General features: G+C 43.9%; 1 protein-coding gene across 1 annotated transcript in view; it reads right to left on the bottom strand.

Annotated features, from left to right (window-relative positions):
• The window catches only part of SNX30 (sorting nexin family member 30), a 118,584-nt gene that overhangs the window by 68,272 nt on the left and 25,590 nt on the right, over window positions 1-24,722 (bottom strand). The window contains exon 2 of the mRNA XM_002820110.6: window positions 1,088-1,279. Coding sequence (XP_002820156.3) covers window positions 1,088-1,279 — 192 coding nt within the window. The remainder of the gene's footprint in view (window positions 1-1,087; window positions 1,280-24,722) is intronic.

Raw genomic sequence — 24,722 nt, 5'->3', positions numbered from 1 at the left:
GGAAACCTTGTTCCAAGACTAGAACTTTAATACTATTTTAAATATTCAAAAAATAATTTTCATAAGTAACAAATGATACATTAAAATTATTCTTTTATAAGTGGAATTATGTAGAGAGTATGTTTTTAAAAAATTAAAATATAGGCTGTATAGTCCTACAAATTCAAATTAGAATCCTGGTTACCAACTCTGTAACTTTGAGCGAGTTATTTGAACTTTCCACCTCCATTTCTTCATCTGAAAAATTGTAACTAAAGGATGTAAGTTTTAAGATTGTTACGATCTTGGCTGGGCGCGGTGGCTCACGCCTGTAATCCCAGCACTTTGGGAGGCCGAGGCGGGTGGATCACCTGAGGTCAGGAGTTCGAGACCAGCCTGGCCAATAAGGTGAAACCTTGTCTCTACTAAAAATACAAAAATTAGCTGGGCATAGTGGCACACGCCTATAATCCCAGCTACTCAGGAGGCTGAGGCAAGAGAATTGCTTGAACCCGGGAGGTGGAAGTTGCAGTGAGCTGAGATCACACCACTGCACTCCAGCCTGGGCAACAGAGCAAGACTCTGTCTCAAAATAAAAAATTGTTATGATCTTAAAAGTTATTTAATTAATCAATTAAATCTCAACACCTGCCCACTACCTATCTGACACATACCAAAAAGACAGTATTAGTTTCTATCCTCCCATTATTCCTCCTCCTGCTACCATCAACCCCACCTAGGCCAAATTTTATTCATGGTCTCATCACAGTGATTTAGGTTGATACAATGATTCATAAATTTCAGAAGCAATATGATATTAACATGTTAAATTGTATCATGGTAAAAAAATAAGCGCAAGTATAGGGATTAAATGTTTATTTGAAAAATCTTAGTCACAATTTCTTCCTCATTCTAAGATTTAAAAAACTATTATATATAATTCTTTTCATCTGAATTACATCTATTCTCTCAAAAAGCCACACCCACAATTGTAATCAAGATGAACAGAGTTGTACAATGAGGGGGAGAGCAAAGGCAAAATTCACTGAGGTAGACCCCAATTCCCTGAGACCACTCAACACAGGCATTCTATAACACAGGGACCTACTTTGGTGGTGATCCTATAGGTGATGTAAGTCTCCATTGTACACACATGCTTCTTGGGATCATCGACTATAACGAAGAGATCTCTAGTCTCACCATCAATATCATCATCAAGCTGAAGTCTGTTAAGAAGGGAAGATGAAGAAGCTGGACTTGAAGTACCTGCTGGAGTACCACCGTTGGGCAAAATGAGATCCTAAAAGAAGAAAAGAGTACCTTAAAATTAAATGAAAACACATACTGGAGAATATCAGCAAAAGCAGCTGGTTTAGCCAAACCAATAAACATTTCTAAAATCCAAAAATAACTTTCGAAACACCTGAGCCTCTCCTTACTCAGTGTTTCTTGAGTGAACAAACCTTTTACAACCAAGAGAAACAAACTATGGTAGTGCTTTGAATCAATTTCATGCCAATTTATCTTTTAGGAAGTGATGGAGAAACCAACATAAGCAAGCAGTTCAAGGGCAGAGAACATAATGGCCCCACCATCATCAAACCTCAACAAGGGGCCAGGCGCGGTGGCTCACGCCTGTAATCCCAGCACTTTGGGAGGCCGAGATCGGTGGCTCACCTAAGGTCACGAGTTCGAGACCAGCCTGGCCAACATGGTGAAACCCCGTCTCTACTAAATACACAAAAATTAGCTGGACATGGTGGCACACGCCTGTGATCCCAGCTACTCGGGTAGCTGAGGAGGAGAATCGCTTGAACCTGGGAGGCGGAGGTTGCAGTGAGCCGAGACTGCGCCATTGCACTCCAACCTGGGCAACAAGAGCAAAACTCCGTCTAAAAAAACAAACCTCAACAAGGAAAGCTCCCTGTGAGCATACTCCGTTTTTCCCACTTTTGTCAAGACCACCACATGGGCCCAGGTAAACATTAAGAAACCCAGCTGGGCGCAGTGCCTCACGCCTGTAATTCCAGCACTTTGGGAGGCCAAGGCAGGCAGATCCCTTGAGGTCAGGAGTTCAAGACCAGCCTGGCCAACATGGTGAAATCCTGTCTCTACTAAAAAAAAAAATACCAGTATTAGCTGGGCATGGTGGTGTGCACCTGTAATCCCAGCTACTCGGAGGGCCAAGGCAGGAGAATTGCTTAAACCCCGGGAGGCAGAGGTTGCAGTGAGCTGGGATCGTGCCACTGCACTCCAGCCTGGGCCACAGAGCAAGACTCCATCTCAAAAAAAAAGAAAAAGAGAAAGAAAAGAATAGAGAGCACAAGCACCTATAGATGTAAAGAAACTTAAGAGATCAACCAATTCCATTAAAACAAGATACAAAAAGATATTGAGATATTTAGGGAAATTTGAATATTGATATTAATGAATCACTGGGTACGATAATGGAAGTATGATTTTACAAAATCTTCATCTTTTAAAATTATATACTAAAATATTTATGAATAAAATAAAATGGCATTTGCTTCAAAATAATTAAGGATGAGTAGGTAGGGATATAAATGATACAAGATGCCCAAGTTGATCACCGTTGAAGCTGGTACCTGCAGGTTCATTATACAATTCTCTTCCCTTTTCTATATGCTTAAAATTTTCCATGACATTTTTAAAAGAGAGTAGTGGGTAGGAGGGTAGTCAGTGGGGCAAATGCCAGGAAAGGAAGGGAAAGATAGATTTTTAAAATTGCAGACCTCGCTCTTTAGGTCTTGGTAAAAAGCCAATGAATAAATTATGTCCCTACAGTATTCAAAAAATGGCTGTGAAACTGAGAAGGCCTAGTTAGTTATCTTGTTTGGTTTGAAGGTTTGGTAACAGAACAGAGCCCTGCCTAGCAGCAGATATGAAGGCCTCTGAATATCACTTTGGAATAACTGGGAGACAGAGACTAAAGAATATGGCAAGAAAGTGACATGACACCATGGGAAGAGCCTTGGTGACCTGTGGGCCATCAGATCACAGGCTGGGGAATAGAGGGTGCTTTCCCTATATTCTCTCCTCTTGGAGCTTTGCAGGTGAGTTATGACCTAGCCCCCAGGCCAGAGAACGTACAGGAAATTAGAGGTTAACCTAGCAGTCACATCCATGAGCTCTAGCTGATGATGGGACATCTGGGAAGAGCAATGGGACATGGCAGAGTGAAAAAGTGTGGCCTGGGGTCAAGGGCAATGTCCCCCAACTTGGGGGGTAATGGAAAGTACACAGAAAAGGCACCTTCAACTCCCATTTCTGCTGACCACAGATCATTTAATCACATACTTACTTATGCAATATCAAAAAAACTGTAATTACTAAAAGGGTACCATTTTCACAGAAGGTACTCATGGCGATAGACCTCCCCCCTCCACTTCTCTTCCGCTATGCTTCTGACTACAGGGCAGATGAACAAGCTCATCAGCTGGGACGTCACACCTTCAACAGCCCCTCTCAGTGTGGACGTGACTGCAGAGTCCAACTACAGCAGCAGCCACTGATGGGACTGCCTTTTCAATGTACTGGTACCACGGGACACACGGTGTCCACACCCCAGTGTCTGGGGATTTGTAGGGGGACAACATCTTCTCTGGAACTCCAGGATAAACATCAAGTCTTGGTCATTTCAGTAAACATTTAAACACTGACCTCAGGCAGGATGCCATGCTAGGCATCACAGGGGCCCTCCCTTACATTTTATCAACACTAGCACACCAGGCCTCAGAACAGCTCTGTCAGTGGACAGACACTGCACAAAAGAAAAAAGAATTCACAATCTTAAGGCAGAGATGCCAAAATCAGCTCAGACAGTGGTTTCCCACAATCCGGCCTGGCTTAATCTCAGCAGCCTCCTTTCTTACCACCTCCTTCCACATCCGAGGGACCAGTTCCCAGGAACCACCCAGCTGTTTCATGCCCCTTTATCTTTGCTGGAAAAGCTCTTCTGTTGTACATAATAATCTCCAAATATCTTCCAGGAATCTGCTGGAATCCCCCCTCCTTTAACGCTTTCCTTGATCCGCTCCCTGGAAGAATTACTCACACCCTTCTCAATACTTTGAAGACACCTCCACTGAAGCATTTCGTAGTTTTAATCATTCATTTATACATCAAACTTATCCACAAACACTGTAAGTCCCCAGTGACTGCAACTGTGCCTTGCTCATCATGTGTGTGCATGTGTGTGTGTGTGACTGTATTGTGAGTGTGTGTGTGATTATCTTTCTGTCTCCCCAGGTCCAATAGTGACTTCAAGCCAACTCCCCTAACATTTGCCCTGGGAACCTCAGCCAATAACCTTCCAGGAACAGCCCACATAAAGATCTGAAATGTCTTGGCCAGACAGTATGAAGTTAGTTCTCAAATCAGTTGTTGGGAGTGAGGGAGGGGACAGTCAGTCAATCAGATCTTGCCACATACTCCAGATTCTTCCCTCCTATGCTACCCTGGCCCATGGTAGGTACTCAGTAAGTATTTCATGAATGAATGAATCTTAGAAACGACCAAATTCAATCCCTTGCCTATCAAAAGTACTCAATAAATGTCCGTGGAAGGACAAGTAACTGAGGCTAACCTGAGCCAGACTGCCCAGTTCTGAATCCCAGTACCACTAATTACTACCAGTGCAACTTAAGCAAGCTTCTTAATCTCTCTAAGCCCCAGTGTCCTCATTTATAAAATGGGTATAGTGGGATTGAGTTAGTTAGTATATGGAAGCAGTTGGAATAGTGTCTGGTACATGGTTGGTGCTGTATCACTATTCTCTCACACACACACACACGTGCTTGTAAGTATTCTTGCATCCTCTTATAAACTATGAGGCAGGGTTCATAGCAGACACACAATAAATGTTGCTGAAAATAAAAACTGCATTGAGACCCACAGTTGGGGCCTCAAATATATTTTCTTAATGATTTTATTATAACAAAGGATATCCAGAATAGCCTTTGTGAAGAGTTACAACTACATAGTTGATTAATAATGAAAACTCCCCATTGTTGCAAAATACCAATTTTCACTATGTAGGTTTCCATTATAAGAGCATTTCTTCCTCCTTCCCACTTTTACTTTACCCTAGGAAGACAGATACAGAGTGAGGTTGCTTTACAAACTCCTCTGGTTCAAAGAATTTCAATTTTAAGATACACCATTATGGTCAGCCAGCCACAAGACAGAATATTAAATTAACATAAATCACTGGCAAAATTTTATATTACATTAAACATATGATTTATGAAAAGAAAGTGGTATAGACTAGGAGCCAATATAGTTTTAATAAAAATAAGTCATGCTAAAACAATCTAATTTCTCTTTTTGATTCTATTGCAGGAATATGGGCAAGTGAATGACCTAGTCTCAGAGGAGCCTGACAAAGCCTCTCAAGGCATCTTTACGTTAAGGCTAAAATGATGGCTCTCTGAATACACAGACTGCATATTACTTGTCTTAATTTACCTCCCTCGTGCCAGGTACACAGCAGATGCTTAAAGAATGTGTTGGCCATGTGCAGTGGCTCACACCTGTAATCCCAGAACTTTGGGAGGTCGAGGCAGGTGGATCACGAGGTCAGGGGCTCAAGACCAGCCTGACCAACATGGTAAAACCCCATCTCTACTAAAAAATACAAAAATTAGCCGGGGTGGTGGCACATGTCTGTAATTCCAGCTACTCAGGAGGCTGAGGCAGGAGAACTGCTTGAACTTGGGAGGCAGAGGTTGCAGTGAGCTAAGATCATGCCACTACACTCCAACCTATGCAACAAGAGCAAGACTCCATCTCAAAAAAAAAGAATGAATGAACTTGTTCTACACAAACTGAATATTCTTGATTGCTGATTTTGTTGTAAAACTAAAGCTAAGCCCACTTTGGAGAATAAACTCAAAGGGACAATCTCAAAAATGTTCTGTTCAAAGATGTTCATGACACAAAGAACACAGAGTGAAACCTAGAAAAATCCCAAAGGCTCAATAATCAGGAAACAATCATGTTTGTATGTGTAATGTGACACTCGTTTAAAAAATTAGAAAGCCAGACCTCTAGATACACTCAGTGAGTTGAACACAAGCCTCTGCTTTCCCCTTTTCCACCCTCCAGATACTAATTTAACCTAGAGAATGAAAGGAAAAAAAAAAAAAAAAAAAAAACAGTGGAGGTAAAAAGAACAAGAAAAACAGTGACTGGAGTCATGTCAATACTGGAAACGAGGAAAGGGTGCCATCCAAATGCCAAAGGTCTCAAAGGCTGTCTGTCTACTGGCTCTACCTGGGCCACAACTGAAAAAAGAACCCAGAGAAATCTAACCCATGTCACTGAAGTTACTTCAGGTTATCGAGGTTACTTAAGTAGAAAATGTTCTTGAACCCCCTTTACACGCACCCTAATTTGAAAGTGTGATTGTCAGTGGGGAGCAGAGGACATGGAAGGTTAGGCAGTGGGGCAAACCAGTGTGTCCGGAATTGGTGGGTTCTTGGTCTCACTGACTTCAAGAATGAAGCCGCGGACCCTCGCGGTGAGTGTTACAGCTCTTAAGTTGGCGCGTCTGGAGTTTGTTCCTTCTGATGTTCGAATGTGTTCGGAGTTTCTTCTTTCTGGTGGGTTCGTAGTCTCGCTGGCTCAGGAGTGAAGCACAGTCCTTCGTAGTGAGTGCTACAGCTCTTAACGCGGCGCATCTGGAGTTGTTCGTTCCTCCCGGTGGGCTCGTGGTCTCCTTGGCTTCAGGAGTGAAGCTGCAGACCTTCGCAGTGAGTGTTACAAGCTCATAAAAGCAGTGTGGACCCAAAGAGCGAGCAGTAGCAAGATTTACTGCAAAGAGCGAAAGAACAAAGCTTCCACAGTGTGGAAGGGGACCCGAGCGGGTTGCCACTGCTGGCTCGGGCAGCCTGCTTTTATTCTCTTATCTGACCCCACCCACATCCTGCTGATTGGTAGAGCCCAGTGGTCTGTTTTGACAGGGCGCTGATTGGTGCGTTTACAATCCCTGAGCTAGATACAAAGGTTCTCCACGTCCCCATCAGATTAGTTAGATACTGAGTTTTGACACACAGGTTCTCCAAGGCCCCACCAGAGCAGCTAGATACAGAGTGTCGATTGGTGCACTCACAAACCTTGAGCTAAACACAGGGTGCTGATTGGTTTACAAACCTTGAGCTAGATACAGAGTGCCGATTGGTGTGTTTACAATCCCTGAGCTAGATATAAAGGTTCTCCAAGGCCCCACCAGAGCAGCTAGATACAGAGTATCGATTGGTGCACTCACAAACCTTGAGCTAAACACAAGGTGCTGACTGGTGTGTTTACAAACCTTGAGCTAGATACAGAGTGCCGATTGGTGTGTTTACAATCCCTGAGCTAGACATAAAGACTCTCCATGTCCTCACCAGACTCAGGAGCCCAGCTGGCTTCACCTAGTGGATCCCGCGCCGGGACTGCAGGTGGAGCTGCCTGCCAGTCCCGCGCCGTGCACTCGCACTCCGCAGCCCTTGGGTAGTGGATGGGACTGGGCGCCCTGGAGCAGGGGGCGGCGCTCGTCGGGGAGGCTCAGGCTGCACAGGAACCCACAGAGGCGGGGGAAGGCTCAGGTATGGCGGGCTGCAGTCCCGAGGCCTGCCCCGCGGGAAGGCAGCTAAGGCCTGGTGAGAAATCAAGCGCAGCGCCGGTGGGCTGGCACTACTGGGAGACCCAGTACACCCTCCGCAGCCGCTGGCCCGGGTGCTAAGTCCCTCATTGCCCGGGGCCGGCAGGGCCGGCCGGCTGCTCCGAGTGCGGGGCCTGCCAAGCTCACGCCCACCCGGAACTCCAGCTGGCCCGCAGGCGCCGCACGCAACCCCGGTTCCCGCTCGCGCCTCTTACTCCACACCTCCCTGCAAGCTGAGGGAGTGGGCTCCGGCCTTGGCCAGCCCAGAAAGGGGCTCCCACAGTGCAGCGGTGGGCTGAAGGGCTCCTCAAGTGCCGCCAAAGTGGTAGCCCAGGCAGAGGAGGCGCCGAGAGCGAGCGAGGGCTGTGAGGACTGCCAGCACGCTGTCACCTCTCACCAGGACCACCAAGGTGTTGGCTGCTGTGACTGTGACCAAGGGGATGCCAAGCACAGGCAAATACACCAAGTGTGGGCCACCAGCAGAGGGCACCCTGCCCACATGGCCTTCTCCCCCTCCCCCATGATGGGTAGAGATGGAAGCAGCAGCTCATAGGAACATGAAGGCATCTAGGTTGGCTGCCCTGGGGTGTGTCCAACAAGCCCAAAGCAGGCCAGACTGCAAATGCTGGGGGGACTGGGCTCTACTGAGATGGGGGGAGCAGCTAAAACACAGAGAAAGCCAGGCTTCTTTCCCATCTGACAGATAACTAGTAATCTACGGATCTAAGACAATGCTAACAACATCAAGTAGAAACACAGGGGATCCAATATAATTCACTTGTTCTGATGGAGGCAAATAGCAGGCCTGAATTCTTACCTCATCAGAGGCAAGTAAACCATAAAAACAAGTCAAAATGGCATTAGCTCATCACTCAGACCCAAGAAAACCGAAACACAAAAAAACAAGAGTCCTCAATAACAGATAAACATGCATTTGAAAAAGATGAAGCCCACAAAACAGAACCCTTTAGGCCAGACTTACTCTGTGGTCCCATTAAAAGAAAAAGGAAAAAAAAAAAAGCCTAAAGAAACTGGAAAGAGAATCTAAAAATGAAAGCATAAATTAAAACAGAAAAGAACAAAAGTTATAAACAAAAGCAAAATTTAATTATTCTAAAAGATGAATCAGATAAACTAAAACTTAGGAAATCTGAACAATATAGAAAAAGGAAAATGGCCCAGGCGTAGTGGCTTCAAACCCATAATCCCAGCACTTTGAGAGACCGAGGCAGGTGGACTGCTTGAGCCCAGGAGCTCAAGACCAGCCTGGGCAGCATGGGGAAACCCTGTCTCTAGTAAAAATACAAAAAGTTAGCCAGGCGTGGTGGCTGAGGCATGAGAATTGCTTGAACCTAGGAGGCGGAGGTTGCAGTGAGCAGAGATCGCGCCACTGCACTCCAGGCTGGGCGACGGAGCAAGATGCTGTCTCAATAAAAAATAAAAAAAGAGGAAAATTGAAAAAGGGAACAGGCAATAACTATTTAGAACTTGTGTCTATGTATGACTGTAAATTAAAAGGTTGTGCTGTGAATAACTGTGCCAACAAATTTGGACATCTATATGAGCTAGCTAGCTGGCTTTCTAGGAAAAATTATGTGATCAAGGTGAAATTAAATAGAGATAAAAAACCTAAACAGATAAATAACCACAAAACTGTTATCAGAGAACATCCACTAAGAAGTAAGCTGGGTCCCAAGTGTTTTACTGTGAGCACTCATGAACCTTCAAAGAGTAAGTCCTACTTTATTCAAATATTCTAAGACATAATTTTAAAATGGAGAAACCTTTCAAATCATTTCATGATGACTATCTATATCTGGTATCAAAATATTAGGACAAAAAAGAAAACTGAGAACAAGTATAAACATCATTAATAAAGTAACAGCTAACAGTACACTAAAAGAATTTTTGGAAAAAAAATATATACCAGGATCAAGTCAAATGTATTCCAGGGAAGCAAGAATGATTTAACATTAGGAAATTTATCAATACAATTTATTACATTAACTGATTCTATATATAACCATTGTTGAAGATACTCATGTCCAAAACTACCAAAATATTTACTGGTATCACTCATATCAGCCATGCCATTTAAATCTCTAAGTAAAATTAAGAAGTAAAAAGAAAGTTCCCGGCCAGGTGCAGTGGCTCATGCCTGTAATCCCAGTACTTTGAGAGGCCAAGGCGGGTGGATCACGAGGTCAAAGATTGAAACCATCCTGGCCAACATGGTGAAACCCCATCTCTACTAAAAATACAAAAATTAGCTGGGCGTGGTGGCACGCACCTGTAGTCTCAGCTGCTCGGGAGACTGAGGCAGGAGAATCGCTTGAACCCAGGAGGCGGAGGTTGCAGTGAGCAGCGCAATTGTGCCACTGCACTCCAGCCTGGCGACAGAGCAAGGCTGCGTCTCAAAAAAAAAAAAAAAAGCTCCTAAATATGTTTAAAAGTATTTATCAGAAAACATCAGCAATTAATCTTGAAGACATTATTCTAAGTGAACGAAGCCAGATGAGAAAAGCCACATGCTATATAATTCCATTTATATGAAATGTCAGAACAGGCAAATTCTGAGAGATAGAAAGCAGACTTGGTTGCCAGGGGCTACAGGTAGGGGGAACAGGGAGAGCCAGCTTAATAAAGACCAAATTTCTTTTTGGGGTGACAAAATATTCTAAAATTAGATAGCGATGATGGTTGCACAACCCTGTGAATATACACTCAATTATATACTTTAAAATGGTGAATTTCATGCTCTGTAAATTATCTCCAATAACAATAAAACAGTCCAAAATTTAGTGGACATATTTTAAAAATGAAGACCTTTTAAATCACAAAGGCATGTCCACTACATTCAGATATAAAGTATTTGCCATAATTCAAAACCATTCTGGAAAGTCTAGGTACTGCAATAATATAGAGAATACTTGAACTCATACAGTGATCTGCCACATCAGTTCATGGCAATAGGTCAGGCTCCTCCCAAATTATCTAAAATTTTTAACACACATAATAGGGAGCAAATGTGTTTAAAGCATTTTTAAATGGTAAACATGAACTGCTATATTTACTAAATGTTCTGGGAAAGAAGTGGAGGACAAAGACTATATGGTAGATTGCATTAGTGTTCATAATTATGAACTTCCCTTCCTTTAAAAGGATCATATATTCTTCTTATTGCCAAGTGACTTCCCACAGGAAGACACATCCCCACCACACTGACTTTGGCCTTGGACACGTGACTTGCTCCGGCCACTGGTACGTGGTACATGAATCTACATCGGATCAGAGCAGATCGTTTAAGAGCCAACGCATGCTTCCACCAGCTCCCTTGCTCCTCGACTTTGAAAGTAGTGTGTCCCAAACAGGGGCTTCTCCTTTGGAATGGGAAGACTTGCAGGAGAGGGCCAGAGAAGCTGACTCACAGCCACTGACACACAACATGACCTAGAAATACATGTTTGTTGCACACCTTTGCATTTTTGGAGTTATTGCCACAGCAAAGCTGAGTAGTACATATAATCATTAAAATGTCTGTATAATTTTTAACAATCTAGATAGGGTACAGTGATATAAAAAGTAGGGAATATTAAGACAGAGATTTATCTTTTTTTTTTTTTTGGAGAGTTATTCAAATGTATCTTAACTATTGATAGTAAGTCTCAAGTTCTGCACTCCTACTTGCTTATTAGCAGGAAGTTCAGTTTCCCTTGCCACACAGCCCAGGAATTCCCATTTCAAATCTTCTCCAAAAACTCCAAGGTTGCTTGTACAAGTATCTCCAAGTTCCCAAGGCCCATAGCCTATGGTTTCTAAGTTAGTATCCCCCCTGAACAGTTTTATGTGTTTCTACTTTGGATTCAGGACCATTTTTTATAAGGCAAGGCTTTTTCTTTAGACACGGTTTAAGAGATCACCTGTTTCAAAGCTTTGTCACTAAAGTTTTTAGAAACTGAAAATGTTTTTCATAGGTTTTCTATTAGAAAATCTGCCCTTCAAGCAAATTCCACCCATTGGCCTGATGCAAAAGAACACCTCTTAACAAGATCATAAAGTCAAAATGAAAGAACCCAGGTCCACATTCCTTGGCAAATTTACCAGTGTCTGTTAATAGATTTTTCTAAGAATCTCCAGACTAACATTCACTTCTCCAGACATTCTTATGATTCTTAGGAGCCAAGATTTTCCCCAACTCTCAGCTGCATTTACCATATATGATTCCTGTTCATTCCTTCTAAGGAAGATCTAGTATTTCAAGCACATACTAAACACCGAATACACAAGGCCAAAATCCCAGTGCAGTGCTACCAAACAAAACAATATAGCATCTGTGTTTAAATAACTTTAGCTGGGGATATGGACACGAGACCTCTAACTCTGATGCAGTGCAATAGTGGTTATGAACAGAGCTCCATGAATGGATGGGGGCAACTTGAGAAGAATAAGTAGACTTGCCAAATGAAAAACAAGGCTGGGGGAGAGCTTGGCCAGGACATTCCAGGCTGAGAAATCCCCAACAATCAAGGGCGAGAGGCATTTCCGAGAGCCTGTTCCTAACAATAACTAAGATCCCCAGCACAAAAATTCTGCCTCTGCTGCTGGTCAAGGATGTGCATGCCACCTGGAGGACTCAACAGTCCAAGCAGACAGCTTTCTACAAAGACAGAATTCACCCTTCCAGAGGGCACAGACAGAGAGAACACAACTCGACCTAAAATCCTGCCCTCGGGGCCAGGTGCAGTGGCGCACTCATGTAATCCCAGCATTTTGGGAGGCCAAGGCAGGAGGATTGCTTGAGCCCAGGAGTTCAAGACCAGCCTGGGCAACACAGTGAAACTCTATCTCTACAAAAAATACAAAAATTAGCTGGGCGTGGTGGCGCATGCCTGTGGTCCCATCTACTGGGGAGGCTGAGGTGGGAGGATCACCTACGCCCAGGAGGTTGAGGCTGTGGTGAGCCGAGATCGTGCCACTGCACTCCAGCCTGAGTCATAGAGCAAGACCCTGCCTCAAGAAAGAAAAAAAAATCCTGCAATCTTGCTGTCTTTTCTGCCCACTTTGACCCTCATTCTCAGGATCTTGCAAACTGAAAACTTATAAAGCTAAGGAAGGCATTCCTCCACTGAAACTTCTGCACCAAAATCACACAAGGGTCTAGGGTGTAGAAGTCCCCAGAGATCATCCAAGTTGTTTCTATTACACATAAGGAAAAGTCTTATACGTAACAGGCATGAGGTCCCTCAAGTGGTGTGTGAGGAGCCCAGGTAGGGCTGTGCTACACCACAATCCAGGCATTCCTTAGGTAGGAAGAAGGTGCCTAGAACGACCCCTTCATAAACAATAGTTCCTTTCCTACCCTTCGCCCAATTCCTCTTAACTGTACCGTCTGTTCATCTTACAAAGCCTGGTTCTCATTGACATGTTTCTGTGCTACCATCTGACACGGTACTACACACGCGGAGCGCACTCAGCATGTGACCTAAGAAGTCAGGTGCCTAAGGAAAGTCCAAGAAAAAGGCATTTTGAGTTTTCAGAACAAAGGCCTAGAGGAAACAAAGTATCATACAGACCTGAGTATGTGCTTGTTGATTAATCATCACCCCAGCCCAAACCTTCTCAAGGACAAAAAAAAAAAAAACACTCAAGTGAGGAACAGGGCAGGACTCAACTCCCAATAGCAGGTGCCAAGTGGTTACTGTTAATCCACTCTTACAACCCACACTTCTCAGATGTGCTGCAAAAGCCTTGCACTTTTAGCAAGACTAAAAGTGTCCTTACCTTGGGTGGATCCCCTGAGGTCAGGAGTTCAAGACCAGCCTGATCAATATGGTAAAACCCTGTTTCTACTAAACATACAAAAAAAAAAATTAGCCAGGTGTGGTGGCATGTGTCTGTAGTCCCAGCTACTCAGGAGGCTGAGACAGAAGAATTGCTTGAACCTGGGAGGCTGAGGTTGCAGTGAGCCAAGATCGCGCCACTGCACTCTACCCTGGGCGACAGAGCGAGACTCCACCTTTAAAAAAAAAAAAAAAAGGGTCCTTGCCTCAAAAATTACTGAAAACTCACCATTCCTCTACAATAGGGACTGTCTCTCTGAAACCCACAGGCACCTTGGGGGCCAAAAATTATGCACCAACATTTGCATGTGCACATGCAAATGTCAATCTTCTTTGGGAGCTTAGATGTTACATCTAAGCTTCTTAGGAGAGAAACTATAATTATTAGAGCCTCAAAAATACCTAGGGAGGGAAAAAAATCACCACAGATTCTAAACTGTCTCTCTAAACTAAAAAGAGGAAACAGAAATACATTTCGACCTCCCTGAGCTACCCAAATTCAAACTGCCCTCTAATACAGTACTTCCACATTTAATGATTTGTGACACCCACACCCTGCCTATGGGGCTGGGGGCTGTCCTTAAATCCTCAACCCAAACCTAAAATGAACACAAGAGGATGTGCTAAATGAGAAGGAAACGTGTGACTACATTCAAATAGGTCATACGTCCTTCCACAGTGTCTTCATTTTTTTCTCCCCATACAGAACAGGTTCTCCCTGTACAGTACTAGTTTTGTGGCACTCGATAATGTTGTATTGATTCAGATCTGTATCTCACCACAAAGCAGCTAGAAGAGATGTTTTTCCGTGGAACTTTTCAAGGCCTGAGACACAGTTTCCCCATAGCATCTTTTTAGAATCCTGAAGTGTGCCCGCCTACAACCCAAAAGTACAGATGGCCTTCCAGACTGGAGCGCCACCTGACTGGCTACCTGGCTGCCCCAGATCGAATTCCCACATTCCCACGGACATGACTCAGACCGAATGTGGGTGATTTCTATTCCCATGGTTAGTGTATTCACTGGAAAAGAAAAGGCCCTGAACCAAGAGTCTGATCATAGTCAAAATATTAAAGAATAAGAGAAAAAACAGGAAGAGGGTATTCTAAACCAAAACGGCTCAAAGGAGTTTCACACCTAAGTAACCAGACAAGGAGAGGTAAGGAAATTTTAAAAAGGCAAGAAGGGGCCAGGCGTGGTGGCTCACACCTGTAATCCTAGCACTTTAGGAGGCCAAGGTGGGAGGATTGCTTGAGCCCAGGAGTTCAAGACCAACAACCTAGGCAACCTAGTGAAATCCTATCTCTACAAAAAAATTAAAAACTTAGCCAGGCATGGCCAGGCGTGGTGGCACATGCCTGTAATCCCAGCACTTTGGGAGGCTGAGGCAGGCAGATCACTTGAGGCCAGGAGTTTGAGACCAGCCAGATCAAGATGGCAAAACCCCATCTCTACAAAAAATACAAAAATTAGCCGGGCGTGGTGGCAAATGCCTGTAATCCCAGCTACTCAGGAGGCTGAGGCATGAGAATCGCTTGAACCAGGGAGGCAGAGGTTGCCGTGAGCCGAGATTGTGCCACTGCACTCCAGCCTGGGTGACAGAGCAAGATTCTATCTCCAAAAAAAAAAAAAAAAAAAAAAAACTTAGCCAGGCATGGTAGTACATACCTGTAGTCCCAGCTACTCGGGAGGATGAGGTGGGAGGATCGCTTAAGCCCAGGAGGTCGAGGCTGCAGGGAGCTGTGATCATACTACCGTACTCCACGCTGGGTGACAGCGTGAGGTCATGTCTCAAAAAAAAAAATTACATTCCTAAAATATATATACAGTTAAATGTGTTGTAAGCAACCTTCTTCAAGTAATGAAATACTTGATTATGTTTCTATGAGATGGCAGAAAGAGTGGGACAAAATAATCACTCCCTATTTATTCTATAGACCAAAACATAGATGTTTTCCAACACACAGTTTTAAGCAGCCTAATTAACATGGTGCTATACTACCCCAAACCACGTATTAGAAGATATGGAAAGCAAAATCTATTCACTCATGTATTCATCCAAACACTTAGCAAGTTCCCACGGACTGCTAGGTGTTATTCTAGATGTGGAGGAAAGGGAGCCAATAAGGAATTTACTTGAGGAATCTAGTCTAGGTGACCTGTGTACTAGAGCCCAGAAGAAAGCCAGAATAATTCTGTTCTCCGAGGAAGGCTTCAGAGAGGGAGGTTTGACCTGGACTTGGCAGGATGGCAGAAAACCTGGGTTTAAGTTCTAGTTCTCCTACCAGCTATGAGGTCGTAAGAAAACCACTTAAACCTACTGACGTTCACTGGAAAACAGCAAAACCTGGTCCAGGCTAGGCTGCATGGAGATTATTGGGAATGTGTGTGAAAGTCCTCTATAAACTCTGCAGAGCTGCTCAATGGAAGAGAAAGGTGTTCCTGGCACGGAACACCACATCAGCAAAATCGCCAAGGGGTGAAGTGCAGAAGGCAAAAAAGAAGGCACAGGCAGGGGACCAGTCATCCTGAATGGACATGAGCTGCTCCAGGGGAAGCAGCAGGAAATAAGGCCTGGAAAGTGGATTAGCTCCAGAATCCTGGGGAATCTTAAATAACAGGCTTAACAATCTGAGGTGCACCCCACAGGTAACGGCTGTTAAGCAGCAAGTGGCAATCACGGACACATTTTACAAAAAGACTTCAGAAAAAAGCATGCAGAAAAAATAAAGAGGGAAATACAGGAGACACGAGAGGGAGTAGTTGGGGAGCTGCCAACTGTCCAGGTACCCCTCTCCCAGTAGTACCTGACCTAGGGGGTAGGTGCCAGGAGAGGCAAGGGCAGATGAGAAGTGTTGTCAATGCTAAGGTCATACGGCCTAGGATACTCTGATGAATGTTTTCTAGGTGGAAAAAAACAGTCTGGCCACACCAGGAGGAATCATGTTTCAAATACAGGTAAATTACAGAGGATTAGAAACTGCTATTATTCTAGCAAAATTGAATAAACCCAAGTTCAACAGCCCTGTGTGCCATCTACAGGGCCCATCCTTAGGATATGAGGGCAAGTCCTACTGAAATGACTGTGTTCAGCAAAGGCTCAAGCCAAGGTCACTGGGTACACCTTAACATATTCTTACCCACGTGACAGCTGCCTCTCACAGGTCCCTCACCTTCAGTAATTTGCTTCAGTGATACTTGACTCAAACCATTTTTTCCACTCTCACAAGCCAGCAGCCCTCAGCACAGAAACTGACATGGGGAATCTTGACCGTAGTCCATTTAAGGAGGCCAGCTGCACAAACAGCCCACAGACTGTCATCACAACCTGGCTCTGACACCTGGCCTGAGTGTTCTCCTTAGGACATATGGACCCACCCTTGGCAGAGAGCAAAAGGTGGACAGCTGATTGCCTGGGAACCTGGACTATGAGTTGACTCAAAACCACAACAAAACCCCAAAATAGAAAGCAAAGTCTTGGGGCTAAGATGCACTTGGGGACAAAATCCATCCTTTCACAGCAGTCTATACATATAGCTCTAAATCAAGGGAAGGGAAGATAAAGAAATTAAATGTTTAAGTGCACACTCTCTGCCAGGCACTGTATAAGTCACTTCACATACTAAATGTCTCACTTAACCCTTAAAATAACTTGGTGGCAGAGGGGAGGAATTTTATTATCCCTGTTTTATTAAGAGAACAGGTTACAGACCAGGAAAGTTAAAAGACAAGAAGTCACTCAGCTAATAAGAAGCAGAGGCACAACCCAGCCTGGAGACTCCAGAGCAGAGGCTAGTAACCCTCCACCGTCTGCCTCCATGGCGCCAGAGATTTCATTAAACAGTTACCTACCAGACAAGAAACCCCCAACTACCACCACATTCACCTTTGCATCTGTGGCATCTGGAGAAGTGCCTGGTGGTAAGCAATTCTTCATGAGCGTTTCTTAAAACAATGAAACTCCTGAACCACCAGTGGCAGAGAAATAAATCAAGCCACTTCTCTTCTCAAGGGAGTTGAAGAATCAGCCGGCTCCAGAGGAGATCCAACCCAAAGTACCAGAAACCATTAACACCCAGCTCCACTTATCCATCAGCAATCCACAACAGAATCCGGAAAAATAAAACGAGACCCCACCAGTGTCTGCTCTTATTATAGAAATAAATGTGAGTGGTCAGACAGCATTGTGCAGGGGCACATCTGACTTGAACATTCAGTGTTAATGCAGGAGGTAAGGGGAATCTCATCTCCAGGGAACTCTTGAGTAACATCTTTCTCATCCAAATAGCTTGATGACTCACCATGTCAATCCCTAAATTGATGGAACAGATCTGAGTTTTAATACATGATAACTACGGAACTTCAAAGAGTGAAGACAGAATAGATTATTCAATAAATGCTGATGGATTTTTTGGTTAACTATTTAGAAAATAGTTTCTCTAATGCTAAATGCAAAAATAAATGTCAGGCCATTTAAAGGTTAAAAAAAATGAGTACTACATGATGATTTATGTCAGGGGTCAGCAAACTTTTTTGTTAAGGAACAGTCTGTGGCCACAGTGTCTCTCCTGCAACAACTCAAGTCAGCTGTTGTAGTGCAAAGGCAGCTATAGACAGTAGGTAAACAAATGAGCATGGTTATGTTCTAATAAAACTTTATGGCAGGGCATGGTGGCTCACACCTATAATCCCAGCACTTTGGGAAGCTGAGGCAGGCGGACCACCTGAGGTCAGGAGTTAGAAACCAGCCTGACCAACATGGTGAAACCCCATCTCTAATAAAAATACAAAATTAAACAGGCATGGTGGCACATGCCTGTAATCCCAGCTACTCAGGAGGCTGAGGCAGGAGAATCTCTTGAACCTGGAAGGCAGAGGTTGCAGTGAGCCGAGATTGCACCATTGCACTCCAGCCTGGACAACAAGAGCAAAACTCCGTTTCAAAAAATAATAAAAATAAAAAACCTTTACTAACAAAGACTGAAATTTCAATTTCACTAATTTTCACATGGCACAGAATATAATTCTTTTTATCAGCCACTTAGAAATGTAAAAATCACTTTTAAGACTAATGGTGGGCGGGGCACAGTGGCTCATGCCTGTAATCCCAGCACTTTGGGAGGATAAGGCGGGTGGATCACCTGATTTCAAGAGTTTAAGACCAACCTGACCAACATGGTGAAACCCCGTCTCTACTAAATACACACACAAAAAAATTAGCCAGGCGTGGTAGTGGGCACCTGTAATCCCAGCTACTTAGGAGGCTGAGGCATGGGAATCCCTTGAACCCGAGAGGTGGACATTACAGTGAGCCCAGATCGCGCCACTGCACTCCAGCCTGGGCAACAGAGCAAGAATCTGTCTTAAAAAAAAAAAAGTTTTAATAAAATTAAACAAGACAACAAAAAAGCATTCTTAACCCATGGGCTATACAAAAACAGGCAGGTGGACAGATATACCCTTTTGGCCTTAGTCTGCCAATTTCTGATTTCGATGAATAGTATATAAAATCTTGTGGTTGGAAAGGCTTTCTAAACCCCAACAAAAAGCAGAATCCATAAAGGAAAAGCATAATAGACAGCAATTTTTTTTCTACGTCAAGAAGACATAACAAAGATTAAAATATAAATAACAAACTGGGGAAAGGATTTGAACATACAGGAAAATAGGTTGTTTGCTTTAACATATTAAGGGTTTTGAAAAATCAGTATTTAAAAGGCAGATTCCACTACAAAAATGAACAAATTATGTAAATATAGCCAATAAACAATAATCATTCATCATCAATAGCATACAAAATGAAAATGAAAACAAGATATTGTTTCTCCCTCCAAAGTGACAAAGATTAAAAAGATTACCTCTGATTGCAAAGCCACATTGTTTCTACTATGACACACTAAAAAAATATTCAGGATACCACCACCAAAATAAAATGGCTTTTTCAAAGCTCCATTCAGTGCCAAAAGAGCAAGGGAAGGACTTTGCAAACAAGAGAGAATGTAGGCCGGATGACAATACTATGGTTAGGGGACTCTGTAACGGGCTGAATCGTCTTGGCTAAAGAGAAAATGTTGATAACAGAACTGGCATCCCCTCCTTCAATTTTCAGCCATGGCTAAGCATCATCAATGTCTAAGCCGGGACAAAGATGCAGAACACATTACCGCATCCATTTGTTTGCAATGACCCAAGTGCTTTTCCTCTGTCAGTGGTGACTGATGACAGATGGTAATATTTATACCTAGTGAATTTCATCTTACTATGAAATTCAAGCCCCGGGAAAGCAGACAGTCCTCAAAATCACCCAAGGTAGCAGAAGACACAAGTGGCAGTCAGACAAATGCTGTGCAGATGGTAGGTGTAAGGAACATTTTAAATTCTATGCATGATGGCACCACCACACCAAGGGAGGAGTCCACATAGAGAAAGCAAAAAACCCATTCTTCTTGGATTTTGGTGAAAGAAAACAGCTTCCAGAAGTGCAAATAGAAGGCTTAGAGATCCCCTTCCAGCTGCCATCAGCAAACCCACATCAAGAATTGTGAGGACTCTAGAATGATTTCCTTAGGCTGTGCCAAGCAAGAATTACAACTTTCTTTCTCTCTTTTTTAACCGTAGTAAAATACACATAAAATAAAACTTACCATCTTAACAATTTTTAAGTATACAGTTCACTAGTGTTAAATACATTCACAGTGTTGAAGGAAACAATCTCCAAAACTCTGTTCATGTGCTTTTTAACCAAGGGACTTTTGGCTGTGATTGGGTTTGCCCTCTCACCCCAATTCTGCCTGCTCATATACATACATGTACATGTTTAAACAGAAAAACACAGACATGCATGCATGGCCACAAAAACATGCACCCCAGTCGTGGCACCAGAACAAAGCTCACTGCTTAGGAGAACAGCAGGTGCCTCCTCCAGAAGGTAGAAGCAGCAGGTTGGTCCCCACAGTTGCAGACTGGAATCTGAGTGCACTCTAGTCTAACAGCAGTCAGCCCCGTCCTAGGCCAAGATCCTCACCCTTGCACACATATCCTGAGACGAGCATGTGTCAAAAGCATTGGTGGGGTACAGTGACAGCCTGCCATTGCTCCTCACCAGCTGAGAAATTCCCCACGTCCCCTCAGAGCTCCCATTTCCTCACGTGTAAAAAGTGCCTGCCTCGTATAGTATGAATGAGAGGAAACTAGTGGAGTGCTCCACCAAGCGGGCCCTGCATGGAGTAGCTTCTCCAACGCCAGCTCCCTTCCCTCACCTGCCCTCACCCTTCAGCAATGAACGTAACTCTCTTGTTTGTTATTTGAGACACAGTCTCACTGTGTCGCCCAGGCTAGAGTGTAGTGGCACAATCTTGGCTCATTGCAACCTCTGCCTCCCAGGTTCAAGCAATTCTCCTGCCTCAGCCTCTTAAGTAGCTGGGACTACAGGCACCTCCCACCATGCCTAGCTAATTTTTGTATTTTTAGTAGAGACGGGTTTCACCATGTTGGCCAGCTGGTCTCAAACGCCTAACCTCAAGTGATCTGCCCACTTTGGCCTCCCAAAGTGCTGGGATTACAGGCGTGTGCCACCACGCCAGGCCCAACATAACCCTCTTCTATGTGTTCACTTGAGCAACAGACTGGGAAGGAAAAAAAGAGAATATGAAACAGAAGGAGAAATGAATGGTGGAGAGTGAAGAGAATCCACAAAAAGCTCCCAACAGTGAAGCTAATGAGGCTCACTCTTCTCTTCCCACTCACACAGTCTATCCGTCACCTCCTAAGGAGACACCTAAACGTCCCGCTAATACATTGCACGCAGGACCAGCTAGAGCCCTCACAGGCAAGGCCACAGATGAAGAGAATCTAAAGGGAGAACACACCTTCGCCACCTCCCATCAGACATGCCAGCAGCACCCAATTCCCTGCCAATCCTCAGAGCATCAGCAATTCCCCCAAGTGCCACGAGCACTTTGTATGGGATGCCTTACCTAGCTAATGCCCATTTGTGCTTCAAGACTCAGCTCCAAAGATACCCCCTCTAAGATGTGTTCTTTCTCAACCAACCTCCCCACCCACCAGCACTTGCCCAGTCTGGGCTGTGCGAATCTCCCCGCCACCCACCGCCCAGTGCTCTCATCATGCCCCTGTACCTAGCCCTTTCATAACACTTATGATCTGTGCTGTCATTGCCTGTTCATCCACCTGCCTCTGGCACTGAACCATAAGGTGTGAGAAAGCATGGACCTGGTAGCTGTTATTCTATCTCCAGCATGGTATCTGTGGCAGTTGGTATTTTTTAAAGGAAGGTCATAACTATATCTCTGGTCTTACATGCTTATCTGTCATGTGACCTGGCCACTTCCCCATCAAGAGATGGTGTCTATCAACCCATCCTGGTGAATCTGGGTAGACCCTCTGACTACTTTGACCAAAAGAATATGGCCAGGCCGGGCGCAGTGGCTCACGCCTATAATCCCAGCACTTTGGGAGGCCGAGGCTGGCAGATCACCTAAGGTCAGGAGTTCGAGACCAGCCTGGCCAACATGGCGAAACCCCCTCTCTAATAAAAATACAAAAATGTGCTGGGCTGGTGGCAGGTGCCTGAAATCCCAGCTACTTGAGAGGCTGAGGCAGAAGAATCACTTGAACCCAGGAGGTGGAGGTTGCAGTGAGCCGGGATCGCATCACTGTACTCCAGCCTGGGTGACAGAGCAAGACGCCATCTCAAAAAAAAAAAAAAAAAAAAGGAATATGGCCAAACGGATCCTGTGCCAATTTCAGGCATAGCCTTTATATGGCCCAGCAATTTCCACCACTTCCTGTTAGAATGCTCATTCTTGGGACATGCCCTCCAGGTACCCATCCATAATGTTTTGAGTAGCCCAAACCACATGGTGATGTCACACACAGGCACTCCAGTAAACTGTCGCCACAAGTGAGTCACCCTAGGCAACCAGTCCAATGAACCTCCAGTTGACTGCAGCCCCAGCCAACTTCTGACTCCAAATACAAGAGACACCTAGAGCAAAAAACACATACTTGAGGGTAGTCAACCCACAGAACCCTAAAAGATCACAGTACATTTGTGTTTTAACCCACTTAGTTTTGGGGTGGTTAAGCAACAGTACATAACCAAAACAATGTCTGCCTAGCAAATAAGCGGTAAAAAATAAAGGAACAATTAAATTGGGTACGATACACTGCATGGCATATAGCAACCACTCAGTTTAAAAGCTGTTGCTGTTAATACTATTAAGATTACATGGAGGCCAAGTGTGGTGGCTCACACCTGTAATCCCAAAGCTTTGGGAGGTTGAGGCGGGAGGATCGCTTGAGGCTAGGAGTATTAAGACCAGTCTGGGCAACATAGTGAGACCCATCTCCACACAAAAAAAAAAAAAATTGAAAACTAGCTGGGTGTGGTGGTATGCACCTGTAGTCCCAGCTACTCGGGAAACTGAGGTAGGATGACTGCTTGATCCCAGGAGTTTGAGGCTGCAGTGAGCCATGACTGCACCACTGTACTCCAGCCTGAGCAACAGAGCAAGACTCTGTCTCTAAATAAATAAATAAATAAATAAATAAATAAATATCTTTAAAAAGATTACATGGAAGACGAACAAACTAGGAAACTGGTTAACGAGGGTGTTACAGAATCCCACCAGTGAAAAGTAATGAGATACACTGAGTCCACAATGGTGACGGGCTGAGCTCAGTGTTTGATTCTTGTGTCACTCCAAATTCCAAGGGAATGACAAAAGGAATATAAAAATAAGAATAAACCCATTAAAAAGCCAGAAAACAGGGACGGATGCCATCAATCAATAAGAAATTTTGAGGAATTTCTGGAAGAGATACAGCAAACAGGATCAAATTTACAGAAAAATCAGATTTAGCCAGAGTTGAGGAACCGAAACCTAAATAGGTCAGTGGGGAATGCTAAATCTGGGAAGACATGGGATTTGCTATATAGGGTCTGGAAAAATACTCAAAATCAGAGATCACAGTGACTGAGAACAGAAGTAGGCACTGGGAAGGCAGGGGGCAGTGAGCAAAGGACTGTGGAGTGCCAAGCTGCTAATGCAACTGGAAAAAGGAAAAGAGGACGGGTACTGTGGGAAGAGCATGAAATTCTCTACCTGCAGGGTAAACTCTTCCCCGCTTCCTTAGTTCAGAAGGGTCCATCCAGCCTGCTGTCCTGTTATCAGCCACACATCCTGAAAGGAGGCCTGCCTAGGAGCAGTTCCAAAGACCTAGACTCTATCCTCTCCCGTCTCAGACTTACCCCACCCCTATCCACTCACCACAGCCAGGGCAAAGGCTGACTGCAGAGTCTCTGTGCACTACCTATACATACATTTACATGTTTACACACACACAGACATGAATGTGTGGCTACACAAATATGCACCCCAGTGGTAGCAGAAGAGCAAGTCTCAGTGCTGGGCAGGAGGAACAGCATGTGCATCTCCAAGAAGGAAGAAGCAGAAGATTCGCACATCTGCAGACTGGAAACTCGGCACGCTCAAGTCTAAAGGGAATCAGCTCTTGTCCTAGGCCAAGATCATCATCTAGATATCATAGTCAGAGGAGGTCCAAAAACATGGGAACGCTAAACAAACATAAGAGGGTTTAACTTTAAATTAAACAGAAAAGTAGAAACGCTAGGATAGAATGAAATGAAAAATAAATGCATCATACAGAACATCAAACCAAGGAATTCTCTCAAGAGACACAGTGAAAATAAAATGCAATAAAATGAGACAAGAAAAGGTGAAGCTAAAAAAGGACAGGCCAAAACTCAGATATCCATAAGTGCTTTCTCCAGAAAAAGAGAATCAAGAACAAAAAAGGATGCAGATGAAGCAGTAAAACTAAAAGGACCCACTGGATTTCAAGTGGGGATTAAAATAAATAAATAAATAAAATAAAATACCAGAAGAATGGTGAGATTTCTAAATTTAAGAAGAAGAAAAATCTAAGGATATGTAGAAGACTACATGAAGAAGAAAAAGAATCACTTGCACAGACTTCTCATCTGGAACAGTAAGTGCTGAACTAATTGAAACAATGGAATACTATGTAATCATTAAAAATGAAGGAAGAGTGTGGAGGCAACTAGTGGGGAGAAAGGTCTCTATGTGCTAATATGGAACAATCACCAAGAACTAAGGTTATGTGTAAAGCGTGGTACAAAAAAGTAAGGTATGCTACCATCTTTAAAAAAACAAAAAAAAAGACTACACATA

This window comes from Pongo abelii, chromosome 13, assembly GCF_028885655.2.
Source record: "Pongo abelii isolate AG06213 chromosome 13, NHGRI_mPonAbe1-v2.0_pri, whole genome shotgun sequence".
Taxonomy (NCBI): Eukaryota; Metazoa; Chordata; class Mammalia; order Primates; family Hominidae; genus Pongo; species Pongo abelii.
This window is presented reverse-complemented; position numbering and strand designations above follow the sequence as displayed.